The 27,346-nt window shown below is 28.3% G+C and overlaps 4 protein-coding genes across 9 annotated transcripts; 2 read left to right on the top strand and 2 right to left on the bottom strand.

Moving 5' to 3' along the window:
* Window positions 1-2,176: 2,176 nt before the first annotated feature.
* Window positions 2,177-8,329, bottom strand: LOC126835513 (cdc42 homolog). 2 transcript variants are annotated; one of them, XM_050568165.1, is made up of 6 exons: window positions 8,050-8,329; window positions 7,816-7,944; window positions 6,331-6,403; window positions 5,409-5,518; window positions 5,118-5,315; window positions 2,177-2,510 (listed from the first exon to the last, which is right to left on the bottom strand). In XM_050568165.1, the coding sequence occupies exons 2-6, from the start codon at window positions 7,918-7,920 to the stop codon at window positions 2,421-2,423; spliced, it is 576 nt and encodes a 191-aa protein (XP_050424122.1). In that variant the 5' UTR covers window positions 7,921-7,944; window positions 8,050-8,329; the 3' UTR covers window positions 2,177-2,420. The 2 variants fall into 2 exon arrangements, with proteins under 2 accessions (XP_050424122.1, XP_050424121.1); XM_050568164.1 differs by having other exon boundaries at window positions 8,067-8,328.
* A 136-nt stretch (window positions 8,330-8,465) lies between these two features.
* On the top strand, window positions 8,466-12,031 carry LOC126835512 (replication termination factor 2). 2 transcript variants are annotated; one of them, XM_050568163.1, is made up of 5 exons: window positions 8,466-8,763; window positions 8,833-8,978; window positions 9,871-10,050; window positions 10,309-10,837; window positions 10,898-12,031. In XM_050568163.1, the coding sequence occupies exons 3-5, from the start codon at window positions 9,958-9,960 to the stop codon at window positions 11,107-11,109; spliced, it is 834 nt and encodes a 277-aa protein (XP_050424120.1). In that variant the 5' UTR covers window positions 8,466-8,763; window positions 8,833-8,978; window positions 9,871-9,957; the 3' UTR covers window positions 11,110-12,031. The 2 variants fall into 2 exon arrangements, with proteins under 2 accessions (XP_050424120.1, XP_050424119.1); XM_050568162.1 differs by lacking the exon at window positions 8,833-8,978.
* Window positions 12,032-13,283: 1,252 nt separating this feature from the next.
* On the bottom strand, window positions 13,284-22,807 carry LOC126835507 (GRB10-interacting GYF protein 2-like). Of its 4 annotated transcripts, XM_050568153.1 has the most exons (24): window positions 22,665-22,807; window positions 21,957-22,024; window positions 21,203-21,395; window positions 20,903-21,136; window positions 20,517-20,815; window positions 20,341-20,452; window positions 20,176-20,272; window positions 20,000-20,115; window positions 19,765-19,921; window positions 18,743-18,898; window positions 18,523-18,680; window positions 18,325-18,458; window positions 18,172-18,259; window positions 17,923-18,108; window positions 17,614-17,859; window positions 16,673-16,855; window positions 16,553-16,611; window positions 16,388-16,490; window positions 16,126-16,328; window positions 15,611-15,794; window positions 15,190-15,517; window positions 14,904-15,128; window positions 14,657-14,829; window positions 13,284-13,982 (listed from the first exon to the last, which is right to left on the bottom strand). In XM_050568153.1, the coding sequence occupies exons 2-24, from the start codon at window positions 21,986-21,988 to the stop codon at window positions 13,872-13,874; spliced, it is 3,777 nt and encodes a 1,258-aa protein (XP_050424110.1). In that variant the 5' UTR covers window positions 21,989-22,024; window positions 22,665-22,807; the 3' UTR covers window positions 13,284-13,871. The 4 variants fall into 4 exon arrangements, with proteins under 4 accessions (XP_050424110.1, XP_050424107.1, XP_050424109.1 ...); XM_050568150.1 differs by having other exon boundaries at window positions 19,765-20,115; XM_050568152.1 differs by having other exon boundaries at window positions 17,614-17,856; window positions 19,765-20,115.
* A 308-nt stretch (window positions 22,808-23,115) lies between these two features.
* Window positions 23,116-27,273, top strand: LOC126835510 (guanine nucleotide-binding protein-like 3 homolog). Its single transcript, XM_050568157.1, has 7 exons — window positions 23,116-23,316; window positions 23,398-23,505; window positions 25,332-25,564; window positions 25,641-26,107; window positions 26,169-26,361; window positions 26,430-26,578; window positions 27,055-27,273. The coding sequence occupies exons 1-7, from the start codon at window positions 23,298-23,300 to the stop codon at window positions 27,230-27,232; spliced, it is 1,347 nt and encodes a 448-aa protein (XP_050424114.1). The 5' UTR covers window positions 23,116-23,297; the 3' UTR covers window positions 27,233-27,273.
* The last annotated feature ends 73 nt before the right edge of the window (window positions 27,274-27,346 follow it).

Genomic DNA, 27,346 nt, shown 5'->3' with positions numbered 1-27,346 from the left:
CATAAATAATTGTACCAGAGCTGATGTTTTTGTAAAATAATACTTAAGTATGAGTTTCTACGGTATCGACTTTGATGTAATTAATTCGGGTTTTCCCACCAGTGATCGTTCCGTACAAGTCAGCTGAACAAAAAACTATGTAAACACCATGTTTTTGTACCAACATTTTAAAAATAAATGTTCAGTTTTTGTATTAACTTATAACCAGTAGGGATGGACCGATATCCGATATTCCGATGTATGTTGCCCATAAAAAACCGATACGCTAACTATTAAAAAATCATAATTTTTTGCAATGACCATGAACCGATATGAAAACAAAAACGATACCTACCCGATAAACCGATATTACATATTACCTGCCATCGATTATTATTTATTATTTTTAACTTATTTATAGATTAAACTCAATGATACTAGCATTAACATAGTATGTAGTCTTAATAATAATACCCAAATATTCAATAATTAATCATTAAGTAAAAAAACTACACTTCTAACTAGAATTTAATATGAAATAACCTACATTGTTATACTACTATTTATTAGGATAGTTATTAACTATTGACTTATAATCATTGTTTTCGTGAGTTTTTGATTATTAACCAAAGTCTTACAAACATGCTTGATAAAGAATACAACCACTAGGTAACGCGCGCAAATAAAAATAAATCTACGCGGTTTACTCTACCGCACTCCACCTCCCGTCAACAGTCATCCTCACTTTCAAATGAATATAACTTTTGAACGGATGAATAAAAATACAATTTTTTTTCACCAATTCTTTTTTAAAAATTATTTTGAATAAAATGGCTATCTTAAGAAAAAAAAAAACTTAAAAAAGTAAAACAGGTAAGTGCAATAAAAAATATTCACTAGAACAAAAGTTATTTCATTTGTCAAATCTTTGTGGGCCACCCTGTATATTGATAAAATATCTTTAATCCTAAACTTGACGATGTATCTTTAAAGATACACAAAATTTTAATAAATATTCCAGTGAATAAGATAACTAAGGGTAAATGTGTATGAATTGAATTAATACCACCTGAAGACACCAAGTACTTTTCACAAATTACTCATTACGTGTAAGATTACTATTATAACTGTAAAACAGATCATAGATTGATTATAAAATTGACTATTTAGAGAATTCAGGAAATTGGTGAAACCTATAACTTATTATTCTTCTTTTATTAAAAACAGCAGTTTTTGAAAGTGGCATTACTAAAAGCTAATAAGAAAACTTAGCAGTCTAGATTGTTATATTTGCCTATAACAATAAAAGTGATGTCATAAAATAAAATAATGATTAGTGGACATTCAGCATGTGTAAGTAATGTAATAATCATAAGTATTTTGAAATAAAAATAAAAGTATTTATTTAACCAGTAATATTAAGATTAAATTTTAATCACTTACACATAGTATTCCTAGTAAGTAAGTCTTACAACAGTTTTAAAATTTTTAACAACCGTGTCTGCTATTTAACAAATTATCTAAGAGGTAGGCAATAATTAAATATATTTAAGTCTTTTTTTTCAACATCCTTTTAGTTGCATAATGCTTGTAATACATTTTTGTTCCAATTATGAAACAAAATAAAATATTTATTCCCGGCTTATATATATATAAAAAAAAAAAAAAAAAGAGGCAAATAGCATTATAATAATTTTGTACTTTGGTATGCGAAAATAACATAAAAAAGGTAGAAGGGGATTGAATTTTTTGTACAACAATATTATCGCAAACATAAGTAAAAGTTAATTGGTCTATGATAAAGTATTATAAAAAAATAATAGTACAACTAAGCATTAAAAAAGATTAGTTGAAAATATATAATTAGATCTAAATTTTGAATTGTCAGCTGCCATAAATTATTTATGATTCATTTGACAAACACAATTTTTAATATTTGGTTTATTAGTGTACCTATATGTATATTATAATGGTTAATAATTATACAATTAAGTATATATAAAAAAAAAAAAAAAATTATAATAAAATCTATAAACATATGGCAAGCTATATGCCCGATTATTATGCATGGGTGACTAAAGTAAATTAATTATAAAATAAATATTTTCAGTTAAATGTTTTGAATTATTAAAATAAGTATAAATAAATAAAATTGTACATAAATATAGAGCTGAAATAAAATAAAAACAAATGGGTCTTATACAATAAACTACCACAATCAAATATGGCATATAAAAAACTATTTATTCATTATTAATAATAATGTACACTTAATGCACATAATTCATGTAAAATATATAATAAATTATATATATTTTTTTTATATATATTTATATTAGTAAAAACAAAATAATTTTTATTCATTGTTTATATATTTCCAATTGTATATAATTTCATGACATATTTGTCGCACCTGTTTGTTGTTTTGTTTGTCCATAGCTCTACAATATTGCACACTTTCTTTTTTTAACTGGCTCTGGAGGCTCCAAAGCTGCAAGGATAGCTTCATCAAAGACATTTTTTAATCCTTTCTGTAAACAAAAAAAAGATTATTGATCTATATACTTGCTACATGAAGAAATCAGTTCAATGGTTTGAAAGATATTTGTAAAAACAAATATATTTATACATATATTATGTTTATACACACATGGTGAACATTACTTATAACAAAATAGGTTACAACAATTGTACTGCATTATAATAAGTAGAATGCGGTTAGAATTTTAAAGGTTACTCTCTAAAACTTGTTAACTGTTAAAAATACCTTTAAAGGATTTATTTTTAACTTGAACAATATAAATAAAATATTAAAAATACCAAAAAAAAATGTATACACATTTTTTTAAAAGCTTAAACTATTCTTTGGTAGTTGTATCAGTGCTCATAACAAATTTAACTATAAAAAAAAAATTATATTTTTACCGTTTTTAATTCAGAAAAATGTTTAATCTTTAACAATTTGATTGATTTAATGTTTTAAACATTTTTTTAAATCAGAAAAAAGTTTGTGGCTCCTGTCAGTTCTTTCTCGATAATGGTTTTATTGCAAATAAGATAAAATAAATGTCTGTCCACTCACACCATTTTTTACTTGTAAAACATACATATCAAGACTTCCCCCATTAAACAGAATACATTAATTATATATTAATTTACGTATGCGCTCAAAAGGATTCCATACATCAGTTATTTTTAGTGTATAACTAGAAAAATGCCAATAGTGAATAATAATAATAATTTTAGTTAATTTATTTCATTTACTTTAAAGCATGGACAATATTGAGAGGTGACAAATACTAATTGAACGCTTATTAGAGTGTACTGAAGAAAATTATTTACTAGGAGGGGTTTCAAGAAATGTGACAGTGAAAATTATCAACTATTTGACAAACTTTAAGAAAATAATGGTACAGAGCTGTACTACCAGTGACGGGTTAAAAATCTGCTTTTAATCTTCTTTTGTTTTGTATTATTCTCGTTTTATTGCAACCATTATATAAGTTTCGACGACCACACTTGGGACTGATGATTTTTTCAATTTACCGAAGTGTGAATATGTTACTTTATAATATCATAAAATTATTTTATACTATAAATTAATCAATTATTTTGCTTGAGTTAAAACAAATAAAGTATTTAAAATTTTTAATTAATTCTAGTTAAATAAATTTCTATCATTACTCCCGGTCTCTCTACCGTTACTCCTCATTACTCCCATTAGAGTAGTTTGACTAGTCTGCCAAAGAAGTTTCGGAATACTTGCACATTCTATCTTCAGGACTGTGGTTGGATGTTCCTCGTACCGTGGTTTCCTGTAAACTGATTGATCCGCTTCTGTGGGTGTAGGTGATATACCATACCCCGCAATACTCTATTCCTCCTCTTGTCGCTGCCAGTTGTTTTCTTAGGCCACACCTCTTTGTATTAGCCGTCTATCGTTACATTGACTTACATTTCTGTTATCAATAGTTCCTGTTATACCCCCGGCCTTCTTCACTTCATCTGTTCCCAGTTCAGTTTTTAATTTATTTATCACTGGTTTCCATGTTTTACATCTTCCCGGTATATTATTACTGTCAATTACTTAGTACATCTGATACTATCGTTTGTTAATAAATATACTCTGCGCCACGAGAGAAGTAACCCGTTTCGCGCATCACGAATGACGGCCGCGACTGTTCCAAGGTCCCATTTCCCCCACTTTGTGCCATTCAGTGTCGCGCTGAGGCGTGCATACAGCGCGAAACAAGCGATATACAGAGTGATTGTATATAGAGTATATTATTTATTATAAAAATGAATATTTATAAATGATTGTATTATGAGAATGATTATATTATATTGTCATTAATAAATTATACATATTATTTATTTATTTAAAACACATACGATAGTATAACATATTTAATTTATTATATTAATGAATTATTAATATTAATTTATAAATTAATATTAATATTTATAAATATAATATGTTATTATTATAACATATTTTACAACAAGGTAAGTGAGGTCAGGTTTTTGTGTACAGGCAAAGAAATGACGCATCCCAAACCTTCGTATATAATCAAAGGAAAGCCGCATCCCGGCTTAAAATAACAACAATATGTAAATAATGTAATAATAATAATATATATAAGTATATTTTTGTTATTTTAAAATTAAAATTAAAAACATTTTTAATTAAAACTAAAAAAAATTAAAATTAAAATTAAAAAATATTTAAATAATATTATTATATTATTATTATTATAATAATAATAATAATATAATAATGTAATAGTTCAACAGTAAAAGCAAGCGCGTGGTTAAGACGTAAGACGTGAGTCTTGTGCCTTGTGACACACTGTATCGAGTTTACGTTATGATACACCCTATATATGCAGCGCTGCCGCCGACCGTGGGTGTGGCCTATCGATGGCGATGCGCGGAATCGAACGCGTTTCGGTCGAGCAACGGGTTACTTCTCTCGTGGCGCGAGGTATAGTAATCAATAGACTTAAAAACAATTACCTATTAGGAAATTTATTTATCTATTATTTAGATAAATATATAGATATAGAGAAAAAGGATTGTGTAGCTGACATGATTGTATGAGAAATAATGAGAAATAAGAACAAGCAAACTTTACTAACCTGTGTTAGTGCTGAACATTCAACATATTTGACGGCTTTAAGTTCCTTAGCTAGCTTCTCCCCTTGTTCAAAAGATATAGACTTCTGTTTATTTTTTGCTAACTTTTCTACTGTTGTTGCATCTTCTCTAAGATCTATTTGTGTACCAACTAGAAGGAATGGAGTTTTTTGACAATGGTGGGTTATTTCTGGCACCCACTAAGCATAATTAATACACATTAACGATTACATGTTTATTAAAAATCAATGACATAAATTATTACTACAAAAAAATAAAAAACAAACAAATACCTTTTCTTTAACGTTTTCAAATGATGATGGCGATACCACAGAAAAACAAACAAGAAAAACGTCTGTTTGTGGGTAACTCAATGGTCTGAGACGGTCATAATCTTCCTGACCTAAAAATGTACAACATTAAATTAATATAACACAAATATATAAGTTAATTTTAATATTTTGATTAATATAATTCAGTTCACCAACAAATTAAAAAATATTTGATAGAAAATTGATCGTTGAAGGATTTATTTTTTGTAAAAAAGTGTTACCTAAATTTTACATAATGATAAGTTGTTATAAAAGATATTTATAAAAAAGAGAAAATCATTAATTATTATTTAATACAGAAAGAACAACAAATAAAGTGTTAATACTGAAAAATATCTACTAGCCAAATTAAATTTACTAATTTGCTGGAAATAAGTTATTGTTTTTATATCACAGTATATTTAAAAACTCCTATTTGGTCTACAAAGATAATTACAGTCAAATTGAACTGTAATTTAAAATAAAATAATTTTTATAATTTTATCTTACTTCCATACCAAGTTATCAAAAGTAACCACTATTTAAAACATAACATAAAATTACAGCACATTCTTTAGGTTTTCTAGTTATTGTATGATTAAAAAGTTTTAGAAGATTTGCTAAACTATATCTAATTTAATCAGAACTGAACCTCGCTACGAGCACTCTAGGAAAATCATGATAACTTTTGTTTTATTCAAATCAGTTTATTGGCTTAAGCCAAGTAAAAACTAAAATAGTTAAAGTGATACTTTTTATAAAAAAAAACAATAGAATTTTCTGACCATAAGATATTTATTAATGAATATAACCTCTGAAAAGCTAGGTAAACTATTACTATTACAACAAAACTACTTTATCACTCAGCCTCTAAGCTACTGTAATAAAAAAGAAAATAACTAACCTGCTGTGTCAAATAATCCTAATGTGTAAGGCTCTCCTCCAATCATGACAGTGACTGCATAATTGTCAAAAACCTGTAAACAACAATCACACAACATTAATCAACAATGTATTATGATTTTCAAACAAACAAAATTAACATACTTACTAAGTACAAGTATTTGAAATCTATATAATATTATAATAATTAAGTTATGTTATATTTTATGCAGAAAGGAGGGGGGCATTCTTAAACTAATTGAACTACTATTTTGATTTCAAATATTCATTATTTTGTATTTATTCAAAATCTAATAAATGATAATGAAAGCATAGATAAAGCATGAGTGTCACATAGTCTTTTTTTTTTGATAAATTGAGTCACATAATATAACAATAGGAGATACCTAATACTCAATAGCCTACTACATTTTGTGTACAAATATCAGTGCTGTATTTCCCAGTAAGCACAATAAGCACATACAATTTTAGATTAAATTCAGCAAAAAAAATTAGGGGAAAGAATGAGTTAAACTACAAAATAAAAAAAAATTAATTTATATGCGTAGAAGAGAAAAGGTTCAAGGAGAATCATATTTTGCTGCTATATTAGATTGTGTAAAAAATAAAATGAAAAAGTCAGTACAGTGGGGATAGAGCATATTGGAGCAATGGAGGAAACAGGTCAACAGGATTTATTATAACTCAAGTAGTTAAATCACTCAAATAGACGCTTCAATGAAAAATTGTAGTTGGAGAAAATAAAAATATCTAATATAGTAATGATAATAATGCTTAATGTACTTAGAATTATATTTTAAATAATTGGTTGGATTATGGTTGATTGTCTGTCTTCCTTAATAAATTGTTGCCGTTGTTACCATTAGGGAAATTAACAAAATAATAAAATAAAGAATATTCCATGTAAATTTGGTACTAATTTAACTATTTATATAAAAGTGATAAAGCACCGTAATTTCAAGTTGAAAATTATATACATTTTTTGGGTGTTTTCTTAATTTTACAAAAGGAGAAATGAACCTTTTAAATTTTCTTTCAAGTAAGATTTTTGATCTATAGACTTGATACATGAAGGATTCGGTTCAGTGATTTGAAAGATCTTAAGGGTCCACAAAAAAAAAAAATTTAAAACAATACCTTCTCAGCTCCCCATTGAAGCTATAATATATACTACTTAGGTTTATATATATACATAAAAAATTTCACATTCCAAATAAGGTAAATAACATATGTATAATTATAGACTAATGAATAAACTTATTGACTACCTATACATAAAACACATTTTTATTGTGAAAAGTAACTAAAAGTTTAATTGAAAAACAATATTTTAACCCTTTTTTTAAACCAGTAAACAAGTAGAATTGTGCACAATACAAAGCTCAAAAAATACTAGCAGTCATTATCCAAAATGATATCCACCCAATAATTTAATTACAATGTAAGCCTATTTGATTGTAAAATGAAATATTTTAACTTTACTCACTGTTGGAACGTATTCTGATGGAAATTTGTTTGTGGTGTATGAAATAAGTAAACAAGTTTTACCGACGGCTCCATCACCGACGACCACACACTTGATGGTCTGCATATTGTCGTTAATTAGATCTAAACACTGTAATAAAATAAAACAATTATAAATCTATTTAACTCTTATAAAAATACTAAGTAATGCCGGTGTAAATAAACAGCTATGTTTTTACATCAGATTATAGTATACCTATATAGTAATAGTACCTATAAACAAGTTTTCTCCAAATCAGGTGCTAGGACAATATACGTTTATTATAATCGGTCAAATGATAGATGAAGTACAAATATGTCATAAAAACGTAAAAATATTGTAAAAAATCACTTCTGTAAAAAAGACACCGAACTAATTAATAAAAATTTGTAGAAAAACCACGAACGTTAAGAGCGGACGGCGGACATCGAATAAACTTGGTTTGGAAAATTGAATAACAAAAATTTCGGGCGTCAACACGCACGGAATATCTTGGCCACGTTGCCGTACTGTGCGGTCGTAAAGGTTATACGCCGACAACGCAGCGTGGCCAATAACATCATTGTCGTTAAGTCATGGCAACACTGCGATTGCGAACATCACGATGTTTATCAAGATGTACGTCGTCCATCGTGTGGATATATTTGGATAATGAGTTGTGCCGTTCTCCAATCAGATCGAACTGTGGAGTCGAGTGTATCATTTTTTTTTAATCAAAGGGATTGTTGTTGTTATTGTAATATTCGTTAGTTATCAAATGTTTAGTGTTAACACTGCAATTAATATTAAACAATATAATTAAATCACACGCCATAAAATAATTCAGTACATTCAATATTTTAATTACGAATTCTTTCCAACATGGGATGCGACGGAGGTACTATACCCAAGAGGGACGAATTAGTTCGAACAAAAAAAAAACCAGAACAGGTATTTTTATATTATAATTTTTTCATTATTATGCAAGTATGAGAATGACCTTAATTTATATTGTTAAAGAATAAATCCTAATGCGGCATGGTCAAGATGGCGTCAAGCTACAGTGCGAGAGTACAGAGTTCAATTTCATCTTGACTGTGTGACAGCATATCCTACAAGTCACCAGTGTCATAAAAAATAGCCCAATTATTATTGTCATTTACCAAGTACATACGAAATGATTAAAACATGTTCAAATAATTCAGTTTGAAATAATTACCTAAGCTAAGTTCGAGCAGTTTAAATTTTAATTTGTTTTAGTCACTCCATGTAAACATATCAATAGAAAATTAAAAGAATTGCTTTTCTGAAAATTAGATATAAAAAAACCAAAACCTTTTAGATTCCCATTAAATCTAAAATATTAAATTAAAATATTAGCATTAAATTAAACAAGGAGTTGGTATTTTAAAATTGTGTATTCCTATTAAAGCTGAAAAACTATTCGATTACTTTGATATTAGGATAGACTAAATTTATCGTTACATAAAAATATTAATTACTATAAATAAATTATGATATTTACAACTGGATAATAGTAATGATATTGATATAATCAACATACTTGTACCGTAGGGTCATCCTTTCTTTGATAAAACTCGCAATAATCCCACACCAAAAATAACTTTTTGGCTAATTAAAAGAATTATGGGAGAAATATTGATAAAAATAGAATTAAAGATATAATGTGCGTAGAATTTGCAACTCAAATATTTGTTTAGTGTAACATTTATACAAATTACGCTCATCTAAGATCTTATCACATCACAGTTTCATTAAAGCTACTTGTTGGCCGGATATATTACAATTTCTAAATATATAATTTTTTTACATTTTTTATACTTTTGAACGGGAAGTGCAACCACACTGTGACCGCAGATAGTATGGCACCACTGGTCAATATTACTAGTGTCATATATTTACTATAAAAATATAAAAATTGTATTCAAAATCTGTCTAATTTTATAATAAATATAAATGTATAACTGCAATGTTTTAAAAACTGTACCTATTCATAAAACGTAAATAATTTACTAATTTAATATTTTTTTTTATTAGAAAGACAAGTCATCAGATCAATTATATCGTTGGCGTAATTGTCATATAACTCAAGAAGCATTAAGACCACCAATAGTAGCCTGTGGTATGGGTCTTTTATACAACAAAGAATCAGTTTTGCAGCATTTAGTAAATAAAACCCAATTCCCTGAAGCTTCTGCACACATTAAGAGTTTAAAGGTTTGTTAATAAATATATATACCAGTAAGATGTATATTAATATTGCGGCTTCCAAAGAACAACTACCACCGTGAAGTCAAATTTTACTGGAGAATAAATTGAAAAAATTCCTCTTTACAAATGTAAATGTAAAAAAAAAATTCCAGAGATATTAATTATTTAATTCTTTGCTATCTTATTAATCAATTTACACTTGGGTCATTGTTCTTCAGAAGTTGCATTATGCTCTTTGTATATATTAGTTTTTTTTTTTTTCAGGATATCAAAGAACTAAAATTGACTCCTAATCCAGCTTTTAAAGGAAAAGCGCAGAATGTTGGTGGATATATGGACGATCATGTTTCACCTCATATTTGTCCTTTGGTTGGTTTGGAGATGAATGATCGTTCTAAGTTCTGTTTTTTATGGAAATGTGGCTGTGTTATGTCTGAAAGAGGTTTAAAATTAGGAGCCGACAACAAATGTGTAAATTGTGTAGCTGATTATGAAGAAGATGATATTGTTATACTAAATCCGACAACAGATGATATTGATTTAATGAAGTCTAGATTAGTAAAACGGAAAGAAAAGCTTAAAAGTAAAAAAAATAAACATATTAAACAAGAATTTGTAGCAAAAGATGCCAATCTAGTTGAGTCAACTAATGATGTAATTAATGATAAAAAACCTAACCTACAAAAAATGACTGATATAATTAAAGTTGAAAAAACCAATTTTGAGTTGAAAATAAAAACTGAAAAAACTCAAACTAACGTTGATTATAATTTGAAAAAAGAACAAACTAAACGTAAGTAAATTATAATATTTATCAGTCTAAATAACTAAAAAAAAAATTTGGTTTTTTTAGGGACCGCTAGTGCAGCAGGAACAAGTACGTCAAATGTAGTCACCAACTGCCGAAAACTTGAAGATCCCATTTACAAAAAAGCAAAAATCACCCACAGTATTGCCAAGGACGAATCTGCAACTAATGTATTTAAATCTTTGTTTACAAGTCATGAAGACGATAAGAACCAAACACGAGCCCACTGGATAACATACAATCCATTTTATAATTAAATGCTTATTCTTGCTCTAGGTTTGTTCATTTAACATTTCACATTCTATTGACTCCTTATATAATTTAAGCTTGATTATAGGTGTTTTATAAAATTAGCTTTGAAAATTACTATCATAATATTAAATAGTTACAATTTATAATTTTAATACATTATCATCTGTACACATTGCTACTAACAAATATCAAGTTTTGATAACAAATATACTTGTTAAAACGTTAATGATAAATATAATTAATTTTTTTATTTTGCACTATTTTACTTGAAGTTTTTAATTTTTCGCTTCTTTGTTTAACTTTAAGAGGAAGGACTTAGGACACCATATTTTTCTAATTTTGTTATAATTGATAACTAATTTAAAAATATCATAAGTAAATATCACCAATAATTTTATTCATTTATAATAAAAAAAAGTTTTCTCAAGCATATTTATTCAATATCACATGTTGCAACATTTTTTTACCAAATAATAATAATGATTTTAGTTTGAATTTGTTTAAGAGTACACAAATAAATAGTAACATCTTTAAAATAATAAATGTAGGTATTAATAAATAATATTTTATTTCATAACAAACAGGTTCAAAATTAAAAATGTTGAGCAATATTATTTACAAATAAATTTTTAAGTGTGCTACGTAATTATGATTTGTTGAAAGTATTGCATTACATGCCTCTTCGTTTGATGAACCTCACCATTAAAAATGGAAGTCCAAACCCTGAACTAAAAAATAGAGCTAGAAGAGCAGTAAACTTATACTTGCTGTAAACATCGAATGGCAAATTTGATCCAGGTCCGCCATATGCATGACTGTTTCGTGCTGCTGTTGCTGAAAAATTTCTAACCAGCTGCAATCCTTTTGAAGCAATCATCTTAAAATTTCACTGAAGACTAAATGCCGCTAAAATGGTTAAGGGACAAATGAACAACATTATGAACTTTGTGCCGTTCTATGGATCGCAGTGTAAATGTAATTTAAAATAACAGCTGGGGGGTGGCACAGTGGTGCCAAATTTCCAATCGACCATGCTTTGTCCCTTTAGCCTGTCTGATCCCTTATTGAACCACAATAACTAATATATATGTGTATGCCTAATTTTTTTTTTTTATATTTTAAATTTAACTCGATCTAAGGTTTATTAACAATCGACTTCATTATGTCATTAATCATTAACTATAAATAAATTCATATTAAATTTTAACTATTTGATTACCTTGCTACAAATAAATTAGAAAACTATACTTGGCAATTGGCCAAGCTAGAACCACTATTTTATATATATACCTATTTATAAAAAAAAAATGCCAGCATTTCAAATCTCCTCGCATTTGGGTTTTTCTTTTCTTATAAATGAAAGTCTAAAAAATTTAATTATTAATTTTATAATAGTTTTAAAATAGTAAATACAGTGGCGCAAATACCTAAAACATTTTAAAGAAGGCATAACTGTAGGTATAGTCCTTTATATAACTAAAACATAATAACTATTTTGTCAGTTTAATTAAAAAATATTGTGGGGATCTAGTGTCGGTTGAGTGTGAAGGCTTGCCTTTCATTTAAATGCTCTATTACTTGAATAGGCATCATTAAATTATTTGTTGTATGATTATATGATTGTTAAAATTATAACGGAACATTAAATAATCCTAGTTATATCTAGTGATTAAAATAGTTTTCTAGTCGTTAGTCTATTGAGGTAAGCCACTCAAACAATAATTTAATATTATTTTTTTTTTATAAATTTCGAATTATTTTAGTAAAATCGCCTTTAATACTGTATAAAATACTTATAAACTTTAAAGATTAGGTGCAATTTCTAAACTTTGATAATACTCTTATCAAGGTTACAAATCCCGGAAGTGTATTGCACTTTCTGTTGCAGTGGTTAGTTTTATTCATACCCGTAGTCCTATTATAACAAAAGCTGGAATATAAATTCGGGCCTATAACTCCTGCCAAGCCTTTAAATGGCCTCATTTTAATGGCTTTATTAATGGCCTCCAAAAAAAAAACATATTTTCCATATATAAATTTAACATTATTAATTAAACTAATAGCTCAATAGGAGCCATTTTTCTCTTTATTTGTAAGTGTTTTTTTCTCTTAAACCCACCTGTAACATTTTTAACAAGAGAAAATAGTCCTCTTAAATATGAAATCAATTTAGTTCACATTGGCGATAAAATAATTTTTTTAATGGCTGATTCAGTTACAAAATACATTTTAGGTATTCTTTCTTGGTGTGTATAATAATAATCATACATACAATTTTTTTATTATAAAAAATTTAATTTATTTGTAATTATATAACATATAAATGCTCATATGCATTATATATGCAATTCAATTATAATTATTATTGTAATTATACTTTATATACAATATAATAATTAATAATTTAAGGCGATTTGGAAATGGGGTAGGGAAATCATTTGTACAGTCAATGTAATTATCAATATTAACACCTATGTGCAATAACCTGTACAAAAAATACGACAACATTCATCTAGAAATTTAACAAGAGTAATATTATTAATTATTTACTATTTACAAAAAAAAAAATGATCATAAAAAGAAATTTATTTAATTAAATATATATATTTATCAATAAAAAAAAAATTTCAACGAGAAACATGGACATATTTAATACTCAATTAAAAATTGTTTCTTTAAATTCGCAAAGACCTAAATCGTTCCTAAAAAACAACCAAGATGACGAACAAAACAACTTGTTGGTATGTCATCACTTAAGTGATCACCCCTATTCACCAAGGTCTAGTTCTCCGACATTGATGCGTTCCGAAGCGACCACATTGAAACCAAGAACTTTATTATCTAGAGGGACCATTTTATTTCTTTTTTTGTTTTTACTCTGAAAAAAAAGTATAAATGATGCATATTAAATTAAATGCAATGGTTCTGAAGCAATAAAAACATATACAATATTTTTTTTAGTCGAATGGGGGGGCAGCACACAATTGAAATTCGGAAGTCGTGCAAATAAGAACCACCCTAAAGTACACAGTAATATATATATATATATATAGTGATAGTGAAGTAAACAGTAAAATTAATATCCTGTTAAACTGTCATTTTATTTCTGAAGATAACAATTCGAGACAATGTGCAATAACCCGTATATTTTAACCATGACTGATATTAAGAAAACTTCTTAATATAACAAGATGTTTGACAATGATTTAACTTCTTAACTACTGTTATTGTTAATAATGTGTATTAAAGTCCTAAACTTTTACAGAAACGATTTAAATACATTTTTGGATGTCGAACTATGATTAGATAGGGACATGCTAAATAAATGTCTAATACAAAATATTAAGTATATTATTGAAAACAACTATAGTACTTTTTCGACTATAAATATACTTAAGTAACCTCTTAAATAACCTAATGCAATTTTTTAATCAATTTGAGCAAGATCAAAAAAAAAAAATAAAAGTTAGAACTTCAAAAACACACATGTCAATATCAAACCAATATCTTCTGCTAACAAAATTATTATTGGATATAATTAAAATAACATACCTTCATTTCAACAAAATCAGAACCTTTTTGTTTGTTTTGAATCTTTAATCTTTTATCAAAAAATTGTTTAACAAATTCTCGAACTTCTTTATTGTCACCCAGATAACTCTGAATGTAGTCTTTTACTTCATATTCAGACTCAACATCCTTTAAGAATGTAACAAATGTAGGAACTGAAAATTAACAACATTTCATATCATTACATAATTAAAATACATTTTTGTAAAAAATAAGTGAAAATAATTACTATCAATAGTGTTTTTGTTAATAGTTGCAAGATGTTTACAGCACCACTGACTAAATTCATCATTACAGTTATTATTTTCCCCACGATTTTCTATTGCTTTTTTCATCACACTGTTCTGAGCAACTTGACTGGCTGTTTTTACATTGCTTTTGAGATTACTTTTATTGTTATTAGTGGTAGCTGATACTTTACTAGGCTTTGGAGTAAGTGGCTGTTTGTCGTTATCTATAGAACAGTTAGTGTCATTAAAATGTGTAACAATAAAAAAAAATACAATAAAACATACTAGATTGGGTAGCTGGCCCCCATACAGAATTGTTACTCGCAGACTGGGGTTGTGGAACATTTTTAGCTATCACAGTTGACCATGATTGCATTTTGACATTAGCTCTGGCTTTTTCCTGTTTGGCCTGTTCCATAGCTATTAGAGACATCTCGCGTTCTGTTCGTTCACGTTCTTTTTGTTTCATCAGTTGTTCACGTTTCTGTTCTTCTGCTTGGATCTCAGCCATTGACTTGACCTGCACTGCTTTCTTTTGATCAGCTGCAGCCCACGGCGCAGAAGCAGTTTCTACACCATTATGTGCAACAGTCTGAGGATCTTTTTTCTTTTTCTATTATATAATATACGATAATAAGAAATATCAGTAACTTTCAAATTTAAGTAATTTAAGTATAAATCAATAAAATTAACCACTAAAACTAACTTTTTGTGGCTCTGTCACAATAGGAACTGAATGATTTGGTTTAGAGGAATCTTGCTTTTTCTTTTGATCATCATCTTTTTTTTTCTGATCTTGTTTTTTAGTTTCATCTTTACGTTTTTGTTCCTCTTTCTTTTTTTGTTCCTCCTTTTTTCTCTGTTCTTCTTTCTTTTTTATCTCAGCTCTTCTGTTAAAACCAATGTATCCAAATTAGTTTAATTAAATATTATTAGTATACATATTTGTAGTATAAATAGTGTAAAAAAACTAGCATTAACCCATATAAATGGAGTTAGCCAGCCAAATCCGCTCTCTCTACAAATCTCTAATTGTTTAGTTACTCCACATACCTCTGTCTTCATTTATCATATCCATCGACTTCTTATATCTACCTATACCTCTTATTCATTACCATCTCGACTAGTGTAAAATTATACATATAACTTTTGTAATGCAATGTACTGAATTACTAAGATAAAGATATTTTATCAAATTAAAAAACACATTACTCTACTTACTTTTTTTTCTCTTCTTCATGAATTCGTTTTTCTTCTTCTTTCTTTTTCTCTTCCAACAGTCTTCTTTCTTTCTCCTCTTTAATTTTTTTTTCATGGTCACGTCTTTTTGCTTGTTCTTCTTCAAGCCTCTTTTTTTCTAATTTTTTCTTTTCTGCTTCTTCTCTTATTTTTTTCTCGTGTTCTTTATGTTTACGTGCTTCTTCCTTAAATTATATAAGAGTTTATAATGACAAAGTTATAGAAATTGAGCATATTCATTTACTTTTTTCTTTTCCTCTTCTAATTTAGCCTTTTCAAATTCGTGTTTTTTTTTCAATTCTTTCTCCATCATTTCTTCTCGTTTTCTTAACTGTTCATTTTGTTTCCTACAAGTATACCAATTATTACTACATTTTCTTTCTAAAAAACTATAATAAAATTGAAGTACATTATTTCTTTTTTTCTTGCTTCATCACTTCGTCTTGCTTCCTCTTTTATAGCCTCTTCCTGTAATAGAACATTTTTTTTAATTTTTAATTTTATTTAAAAAATATATATATTTACGAACAATAGCTTGATGATCAGCACCAATAATCTTTGTATATTCCCCAGATCCCCATAAAACTCCAGGTGTTTGATGAGATTGTTCAGCTGAAGGAACCGACTGCCAGCCACCAATTCCAACTGGACCATTTATTTTTTGTTTATCAGAACCAGGAAACTCTATGCCCCATACACTTGTTTCGGCGACCTAATATTGTAGCATATAATCCTTATTACTTATAAAAAGTTATTTTTAAATTAAGTTTTGCAACAAGCAGCAAGATACATTGACAATATGATTTTACTCGCTGAAACTATTCTTATCAACTTTTGTGCAGATCATTATGATTTGAACTACAAAAGAGACAGTAAATATGTTATACTGTTACTATACTAAAAATGTATGGAATTATTAACTATATCAGTACAAATACATATCTATGTATTTCTATCACAGCTTATAGAAAATATCATGATTCTTATTTTTTTAATACTTAAGAAGCAATTTATAAAAAAAAAAAAAGTTATTCAAATTAAAATATTATGTTATAATGAATTTTTCAACTAAATAATTATGTTGAAGTTTATAATAAAATCCTTATTATATTGACTTATAAAAAATTGAGTAAAAAATAAGTAAAAATAAGTAAGCAAATATTTTCTTAAAGGGTAATTATTAAAAGTTAAAACATAGCAACACATATACTTGAATCATCTATTAAAAGCAAAATAATACCTAAAATTAAATTAATGAACAGTCGATATTCATTTTTGAATAAATTATTTTTAAGTTTAGCATTTTTAGTTTAGGCGAGGAAGGCAGTGTGGATGAGTGGTGCATGTAGATATAAATAACATTACATTACATCTCATCTTCAGTTTTTATTTTGAAATTCTAATAACTTTACCTAGTAACTGCTAAGTATTTATCTAACACAGGTTATCTTATATAAATTTCATTATTACCTTAAGAGGTTTATCTTGAGGTGCACCTAATTGTCTTAATAAATCTGAAATAGGATTGCTTTCTGATTGTGTACTATTTGGTCGAATAACATTTGAACTTTGATGATGGAGAGGAATATTTACTGGTGGCGGAGTAGATGTTTTTAAGCCACCCATACTTTGTACTAACGAGTGCAATGGATCCAGTTGCTGGTTGATAGGTTGAGAAGGTGGAATACCATGAACATTATGTTTCGGGTCAATCTGCTATAAACATATTATGTTGGTAAGTGTTTTATTTACAAAATGTCTTATTTAATTTAAACTTACATGATTAAAATGTTGGTGTTGCTGCTGCTGTTGTTGTTGCATTTGTGATAACATTACCATAATATTATTATTAGTAGGTGGATTCAAAGGGTGTAAAGTGGGTTGAGGTTGAGGAAGAATAGGTGCGGCATAAATTGGAGGAATGGTTGTGTTTGCTTCAACATTACGGATGTGATGCATAATCAACTAGATATAAACAAAAAAAATAATTGATGCAAAATGCCTTATTAGGTAAAACTCGTTCAATACCTGTTGTTGTTCAATAGGTGATAAAGTATTCCATCTTTCAGATTGAGATAATTGGTGAACTGCATTTTGTATAGCTATTTCTCTTTGTCTAATAAATACATTTATGTTTATTAATATAATAAAACAACTTTCAACAATATAGTAAGAAGTTACTTTAAATACAACTGTCTGTATTGGTAATGTTGGTGCTGTTGTTGTTGAAGAACCATAGAATCATTCATTGTAAATGGATTATGTTGAGGTGGTTGTTGTACTCCTATTCGAGCACTCATTTTTACATCATGTTCCTAAAGAAAAAATGTAACACTTCAATTACTCACTTGGGTTAAATCTAAAAATATAATTAAGTACCGTAAATGGCGTATCAGAAAATGGTAGATTTCCTTTAAGTCTTACAAGATCGCCCAAAGAGTAAAAATGTTCATCACATGACCTCTTTACCATTAACATATTATCGTGGAAGTATCCTAAGCTGTACCATTCAGTCATTTCAGATGTCAAAAACGGACCTATAAAATTGAATTAATTATTTTTTACATAAATTTAATATTTAAAGTATTTTATCACCAACCCTGAACATCTCCTTGGGGATCTCTATAGAACCATTTGTTACTCGTTTGATGTGTTGAGGTTCCAATTTTGAAGTTGTCACTGGTTAATCTAGATACCATAGATTCTGCTTCAGCATCCATAGTATCTATTCGATGGTTAGCATTAGTATTTAAACCTAAAATAATCACAGATAATTAAATTATAATAGGAATTATTAAAATATTTCCAGGATTGTACAGTTGTTGCCAGATATATTGGCACAGCGGTGGTGGCGGCGTTTATCAGTAAGTGTATCATAAACTAGTTTTTTTGCTCAACCATCCGTCTGCTAAGACGCTCATGGTTCGGCTGCAACAGTTCTTTATTATTATCATATTATTGTTAATACTATTATAAAATATAAATAAAAATAAAACTATTAACTATGCTTCTACAAGGCATAAGACATAAAAAAAAATCCACAGGATACAGAGAACCTCTGGCTTAGTGTTTTCGCACCACCGCTGGTCCCAAGTTATCTAGCTACAACTGCAAATGTTTTTTTTTAATTAAATTAAATAATTTAATTTTTTTTTATTCTAACGTCTTGATTTAAATCTAATTCTGCAAAATGAATTTATTTTGTGAAAACAGATTTAAATGCACCACCACTTCCTAAAAATACACTTTCTCAATATTTTGTCAATTTAGTATTGTCCAGTCCGGGCTGGGCTTCTTAATAAAACGTTTAAAATAGGACAAAAATTGGTCTAGGTTTCAATAGCCTAATTTTAGTTTGGGCTTGGTTGGTTCAAATTACACAATAATATTTTACGAGTCCGTCCAGTCTGTATATAGAGTATTTTTTAATGGTATGGACCGTTCTGGTACCATTTATTTAAATCAGGACAGACCTCTCATATATTATACATACAATATGTTCTGTTAGAACTTACAACTTCTACAAACAAAAATAGGATATTCAAAAAAGTATATAGCTATTCACAATTATTCTACACCTAAATAAAAGCGATTATCTCACTAATAAAAATGTATTCATACTTGTGGATCGATGAATGGGATTGATATTTGAATTATCCAAATGACTATTAATGATAGACATATCTCTAACATTATTTATGTTATCCATTTTATTTGGCTGACAATCAGACATCAATGGTACTGCTGGACTACTCTTACTATGAATTACAGGATTATCCTGTTGAACATGATGAATTTGTACAGATTCAGGATGATTTAATCTGTTGTGCTCATTTTGTATTAAAGATTCTTTTACAGTATGAGAATTTATATTGTTTTGGTGCTGTTGTCTTATAGTTTTAAAACGCTCTGGCGAGGATGGTACTTCTTCGGTTTGTGATGGTGAAGTAGACATTGAAGTTGATGCTATTTCTGAATATTAAAAATAACAATTTAGTTAAGATCATTGTAATAAAAACCCAAACATTATACCTTCTTTTTCTTGGCCATTTAACTGTTTAATGGGAGAAATTGTAGAGCTTTCTTTATTGTTAACATTAACATCATTGTTTTCTTCATATTCATGATCCTTTTATAATATATATAAACTTAAAAAATGTAGTAGATAATTAAAATTGTTTTCTTTAAAATTCTTACATTACGAGATTGTTCTTCTACATCATAATGATGATCTTCTTCAAAATGGTTGTCATGAAAAGCACCAGATGAATCAAAACTTCCTCCTTTTTCACCAGGATTGTCAACAGCCCTAATCAACAGAATTTGTTATTAAATATGGGTTTTTAACAAAAATTAAATGGCAAAATAATTACCATTCGGGCAAAGTTTCTCCCCAATCAAGTTTCCGTCTTTCATTAGTGTTAGTATTATTTGACCATCTTGTTTCTCCACGATCCCATCCTTCGTCTTCATCATATTTTGATGTTGGCCGCCCAGCGGGCCACTTGTCATTGTTATAGGAATCTGTGCGAGTACGTCCCCAACGTCCATTAGGTTCTTCAGACTGACCTTGATGTATTCCACCTCTATTTTTTCTCCACCAATTATTAGATTCGTCCCTTCCTCTCCAATCATTGGTGTACTCACCGTTACGATTCATGCTTCTTTCATTCTGTAATGAAAAAGCAGATTGAAGTAATTTACTTTTTCATTAAAACTACATACTTCATAAAAATGAAATCGTTTATAAATAACTTACAGAGTTCAGGCGCTCAAATGGTCGATGTGGACCTCGATTCATTGGTGAACCTCCACCTTCTGGACCTTCTTCATAGCCAGGCCGTGTAGTATTATAATAATAACCACCACGCCCTCCTCTCCCTCTAGCACTCGTACTGCCCCCCCGTACTTCAATAGCAGTACCTCTACCACCAGGTGTTCGCACAGATGCTCTGACGATAGTATCACTGTTTATGCCTCGATTCCAAAGTCTCTGCAATCACCAGAAAGCATTGAATTAAATCTATGTCAACATATAAAAATAATTTCAAATTCTTACAGTTTCTTCTTCAGACATTTGCTGTAAAGATAATGGTGTTTGAGGTTTTTCACTATAAACCATAGACAATTCCTTAAGCGATTCTGGTGGAACATTACATGATGAAATATCAAACAAAGCCAACATCTCTTCTCTACCATAGCGATGTTCCGCAAGCTGAGGCTTAGATATGCCCTGAGACATATTTCTTAACCTGTAATCACAAGATATAAATTTAAATATATAATATCTTAACGTTTTATTTTTATAAATAAAAAATACATTTACACATATAATTTGATACAGTTTAACTACTTATAAGAGGTAATATGTTGTTAAAAATGTACTTAAAATTTAAAAGCAATTACATTTAATAATCAATTGATTGCTCAATCGATGAAAATTTAGGTATATCAGTCATAATAAATGTATAACCATAATTTTAAATCTCTAACAAAAAAGTTATAATTTTGGTTTATAATTTTTTTTTTCTTTACTTGTAACTTATTTATAGGTTCAATTAAATGATCCTACATTTCACAATTAACAATAAACAGCAAAAGGTATAACTATTACTTTTCAAAACACTCACAAAATACATAATAGCTTAGAAAACTTTGAATAAACTAACCTGAATTGTTTAAATAAACATCACATTAAAAATTTATCGAAAGTAAAAAATCAAAAACTAACTTCCAACAGATTTGATAAAGAACTGAGATTTGTGTTAACAAAATTTCAATTCAATAAAGGAATGAGATGCAAGCGTACTTACCATTCTGGCCCAAACTTTATGGAATCCGTCATGATTTCACCCTTTTAAAGTAGTATGAACGCGTATAGCTGAAACAAGCCAAGAAAATTGTTGTTTAAGATTAATTAAATGTAATTTTAAACCTGTTGATCGTGTAACAGTAACAATTTAACAGTAGTGGATAGAATAAAAAAGTAAGGATAAAAAATTAAAAAGCGCGAAATAGCAATGGGGATAGAGTACCTAAATTAAAGATCCACAAATGCAATAAGCGATTAATGAAAGTGGTAGACTTTTAGTAACAATTTACTATAATAACAGCACGATGTTAGAGAATCGATGACGAACTTTAAGGAAATCTATCGAAATACAATAATCCACAATTACTATACACTGAACATTCAAAATAGTGACAACAAAGCAAACATAACCTAACAAACATGATGGGTATGAGCACCGAGAATTGGTGATGAACCGTTTTTTTATCCGCCGAAAATTCCAACAAAACGTTCGAACGAAATATTATGTCTGTAAATCCTGTTGATCACGGACGAGCCGTGGTATAGATACAAAAGCTGAAAGTGGATAACGAAGAAGTAAACAGTGGATATCGTTATGGCGTAGTTCGGGAGGGCCGCACGCTCGCTGTTATTGCATTTCTCACCTACGTTTTAGGTCTAGTGCAGTTATTAAAGGGTTTCTGTGTAAACGTTAATTTTTAAGCCGTACCTGAAATAATTAATCCAAAAACGGGACTAATGGCAACAATATGGCCGACGTAGGTGCACACGTTCTCAAGTATAAATAAAAAAAACAATTTTGTATTTTCTCCGTGCCAGCGTATTAGAAATATAGTATATACACACGTTTGTATATAAATATATATCCATACAATATATATATATATATATATATTTCTATACAGATATACAAAGTATTGTAACGTGGGAGCGAGTGAGACCGAACGAACAAAAAAGTAGAAGGGTCTAAATCATATGACCGACGTCCTCCAATCGCGTTCCGGACCTTTTGTTTACATTAAACAGCTGTTGTAAGTTTTACAGTACGGCCGCATTGAACAGATAACGAGATGCTAGTCTGGACTCTAAAGGGATTTTTGTTTATCAGACTCCAATCACCCTGACAAAGCTTAAGAATTTTTGATTAGATTGCCAGCACCTTAATTTTTGAGGTTATAATTTCAAATCACATTTAAATTTGCATGTACTTGGCTCTGTTTGTTTTCATATTAAGTTGCAATCATTAAAATATTATGTTGTAGTATTCGTTAGTTATTTTAATTTAACAATAATAAATTACACTAATTGCTAACACGTATTAATCTTACATTCGGGAACAACGATGGCTTTACCAAAAAAAAGTAAGTGACCGTCATTCATATTGTTTAATATTATTTTAATTTTGAAAACATTTAATGAATGAACGGCTTTACGTTTTACAGGGAAACAGTCGAAGAGGTTGTTATGTCGTACCAAATACAAGGTAGCAAAAAAAGTACGCGAGCACAATCGAAAAAAGAGGCGAGAGGAAAAGAAAAATCCAAAAAAGAGTAATTGTCCACTAGTTTATTCTTACACATAGCTTACATAATATGTAAACTATTAGGTACTTTTATTATTCCACAGATAATTAACATTTCCTCATCCTTATTTACCTAGATATTACTGTAAATTAAAATGCTGCTGATAGTAATAATATATAAGGGTCATAAAATAAAGCATGTTTTCTGAGCAACTGTAACTTCTTTATTCTTAAAACAAAAAATCATATTTTGTATCAAAATCATAGATGTTGCAGAGTAAAATATATGTTATTATTAACCTTGTTATGAATTGTAAACGACAATTAAAATTAAAATTTTGAAAGATTATGGAGGGGATGTAACGCCTCCCTATTCGTTCAGCTCCGATATTTGGCTACATTTTTATATAAGATTCTGATGATGAAATAAAACCTGTATGCTCTTATGTCTCAATCGATATAAAACAAATCCAATTTATAGCCTAATTAATTTTATTCAATTTTATTTTTTTTTTTCAAAATATTTTAATGCTAAAAACACGATTGTAACTTAAAATACATCTATTGTTTTTATTTTTTAATAGGTAAAAAAATTGGATTTTTTTTTTGCTTATTTACGTTTTTATACTTAACAAAATGGTATATTCATCAAATGAAATATGGTACTTACTTTTAAAAATACAAGGAAAACACATTATTTTCTTTTTTTTAATCCTTGAAAAATTATTAATTCTGACAATTTTAGTAATTTTATTTTATGTAAAACAAATAAATTATAATCTTTGACATAAACCTTTTATAACAAAATCTGTAAATTTTATTAAATAACAAATTATGGCCATATGATGGCAGACGAGCGACGGCCGTCTATCAGGCATCAACAGTACCCTGTGCAAGTGCAGCCATTCTAGGATCTTGTTCAGGCTATTTTAAATATTATAAATTAAAATGTATGAACAAAACTTAAAATAGTATCATTATAAAATAAACAAAATTATTTTTGGCACTGCCTCACTTGCATCACCACAAAAACCACCACCGAGTTACGTCGATACTCGTAGTGGGAATCAATGTATCCAAAAATTATCAAATTAATATTTCAAAGCATAAAAATACTACAACATTCATATGGTTTAATGGTTTATAAATAGTTTGAAAAAATTCAAAGATCATAAATTTTTATATAAACTAAACAGCATATTATTATATATTTTACTGAAATTGACTTTTTGGTAGACGTTTTCTGATGTGTCTAGTTATTTTTTAAATCGCCTTTTAAGTATTAAAAAACATTGTTTTGTAGTATTTTCTGTATATATAAATTATTATTTTTTAAATATATTTCAAATAGAGGTTTTCTTATTCTATTTGTTTTGAATGAATTCAGAACTGGTGGTTTTAAATAAATGTATAAATTAAGTTTTTTTATTAAAAGAAAAAAAATTATTAGAAAATTCTGTTTGAAACAAAAGAGGCTAATTATAAAAGCAAATTTGAGTATTACAGAAAATGTAAGGTCAAATTCAAATTAACAGAAAAAAATCCAATAACATTTATGTATTTCAATTTTACATAACAATGGTTAAATACTTGAATTTTGCTATAACCATTATATAGACGCTCAAAAACTGAAATGTTTTACTTACTGCCAAATAAAAAATAACACTAATGCCTTATGTTTTTTTTTTAAACTGAAGTGTATTTTTTTTGTTAGGCAACTGAAATGTTCTTGTGTTTGTAAAAAGTGGATATCTATTAATAGTACAATTTATAAAATATTTTTTCTTGATTTAAACTTAAGTTTTTTTTTTTGTATAGCATTTAAATGTATTTTACTATTGGCAATTTTTTCAGAAACAAAAAATAGTATGATTATTGCTCCAAATATGTGTCCATTCAAAGAAGAAATAATTGAGCAACTTAATGAAACAAAAAGAAAAGAAAGAGAAATAAGAATGGCGAATTTTGCTGCCATGGACAGTATACCACAAAATGAAAAGAAGAAAACATCAGCTTTACCATTTAGGCAAAAGTGGCTCGAGAAAGAAACTAGAGAAGATAGATATGCTAATAAAGATTACAATAGAGTAAATTTACTATTATTTATTTAATATTTAGGTAGCACATTTGACTTTTTATGATTGTATTTCTTAAATGTTCTAGATAATTTCAATGTGTGATGTAGTTTTAGAAGTACTAGACATTAGGGATCCATTAGCAACTCGCTCAAAAGAAATTGAAGAATGCTTTGCAGAAAATCCCGATAAAAAACGAATTATTTTGTTAAACAAAATTGATTTAGTTCCAAAATCAGTGGTATCCGGTTGGGTAGATTATTTTAGTAAAATAGCCCCAACGATTCCATTCAGAGCTAGTCGAGAAGTAAGAAATACACCCAAGACCAGCGCTAAAGATCCAAATTTCTTAGCCAGAATCAAAAAGAAAGAAGCTAATAAATGTTTTGGAGAAACCATTGTTTGGAACTATTTACTTAACGCTGTCAACGCGCCAATCTTGGGGATAACAGTGGGAGTTGTTGGCATGCCTAAAGTAGGAAAGTCTTGTGTTGTAGATACTCTCAAGTGGAAATATACCAGTGGCGATGAGCCTGTGCCCTCAAAAAAAACTCAGTAATAACTTAATAAATATATACAATGTATTAGTTAATATACTTACTATTAATCATTTTAGGGAAGTAGGCGTGTATCCATTCAGTGATGCCAAAATTGAGCTACTTCCCTGGAGTTGTATTGGTGCAAAAACAGTGTTGGATAAACCTGGCGATGGCCGTTTATTATTGAAACATGCTTTGGATGTTGAGTTACAAAATGTAGTACCTACCAAAATATGCGCTCTTATACTGCCATACATAAATAAAAATCAGGTTTGATTATAAAGTAACATAAAATTATAAATTTTTGAACTAATACTTATATATATATAATTTTATAGTTGAAATTAATGTATGATATAAACGTGGAAAATACTCAAGATTATACTGAGGTACTTAAAGTCAAGGCAAAACGAAATAGTTTAATTAATAGACATGGTAAACCTGATCAACAGAATGCTGCTAAAACTTTCATGAAAGATCTTAAAGAGTAAGTTTTATTTTGAAAATGTTCTTTATGAAATTCTTCATTTAAATTAATTTATAAATATAATCGAATGAGTTGCACAATTCGATTGGCTGATCAAGATGTTTGGACAAAAATAATTTGTTTTCTAGTTATAAATGTTATATGAAATACTTATGTTGTATGTCTACACGGGTCTCAATAAAAGTGCTAATTTTGATCACTTCATTGTGGTGTTTTCTGGCGTTTATGTTTTGTCGATTTTTTTTAATATGATTTCTCTAATTTATTTTGATTCATTTTTACCATCTATAGTTCTACATAATTTTTTTGTTTTACACTTTCAGTTCTAATACTTCCTAAAGACTTGCCCCGACCTTGACCCTACTTTTCGAACTTGTTTTTTGCTTTCCATAATAATTTAGATTTGTTAGAAAGTATAAATATAAGAATGAAAGCCCAAAAACTGTTTCTAATACTTGTTTTTGTACTTTTTTTAGTGGAAAACTACTCTGTTACACAAGAGCACCAGCCAGTGATCCAATAGGAACACTGATGTCACCAGACCAAGAAACAAAGGTTAAAATTGAAGGCATGTATGCAAGGATTAACAAAGAGCTTTCCCACTGTAGAGATAGACCACGAACAATTTTTTTTGATATGACAGACTCGTGTTGATATTTTATTACATGCAATTATATTATTTGTTTAAAGATGAATTACATTTTTTGTTATTTTATGGATACGTCATATTACTAATATTTAAAATAAGTAAAAATTTTGATAGTAATT

This window comes from Adelges cooleyi, unplaced genomic scaffold (assembly GCF_023614345.1).
Source record: "Adelges cooleyi isolate 19-005CV unplaced genomic scaffold, UGA_ACOO_1.1 ACOO_flye_CR_arks_rails_tigmint_CR_PRNA_23, whole genome shotgun sequence".
In the NCBI taxonomy this organism is placed as follows: Eukaryota; Metazoa; Arthropoda; class Insecta; order Hemiptera; family Adelgidae; genus Adelges; species Adelges cooleyi.
This window is presented reverse-complemented; position numbering and strand designations above follow the sequence as displayed.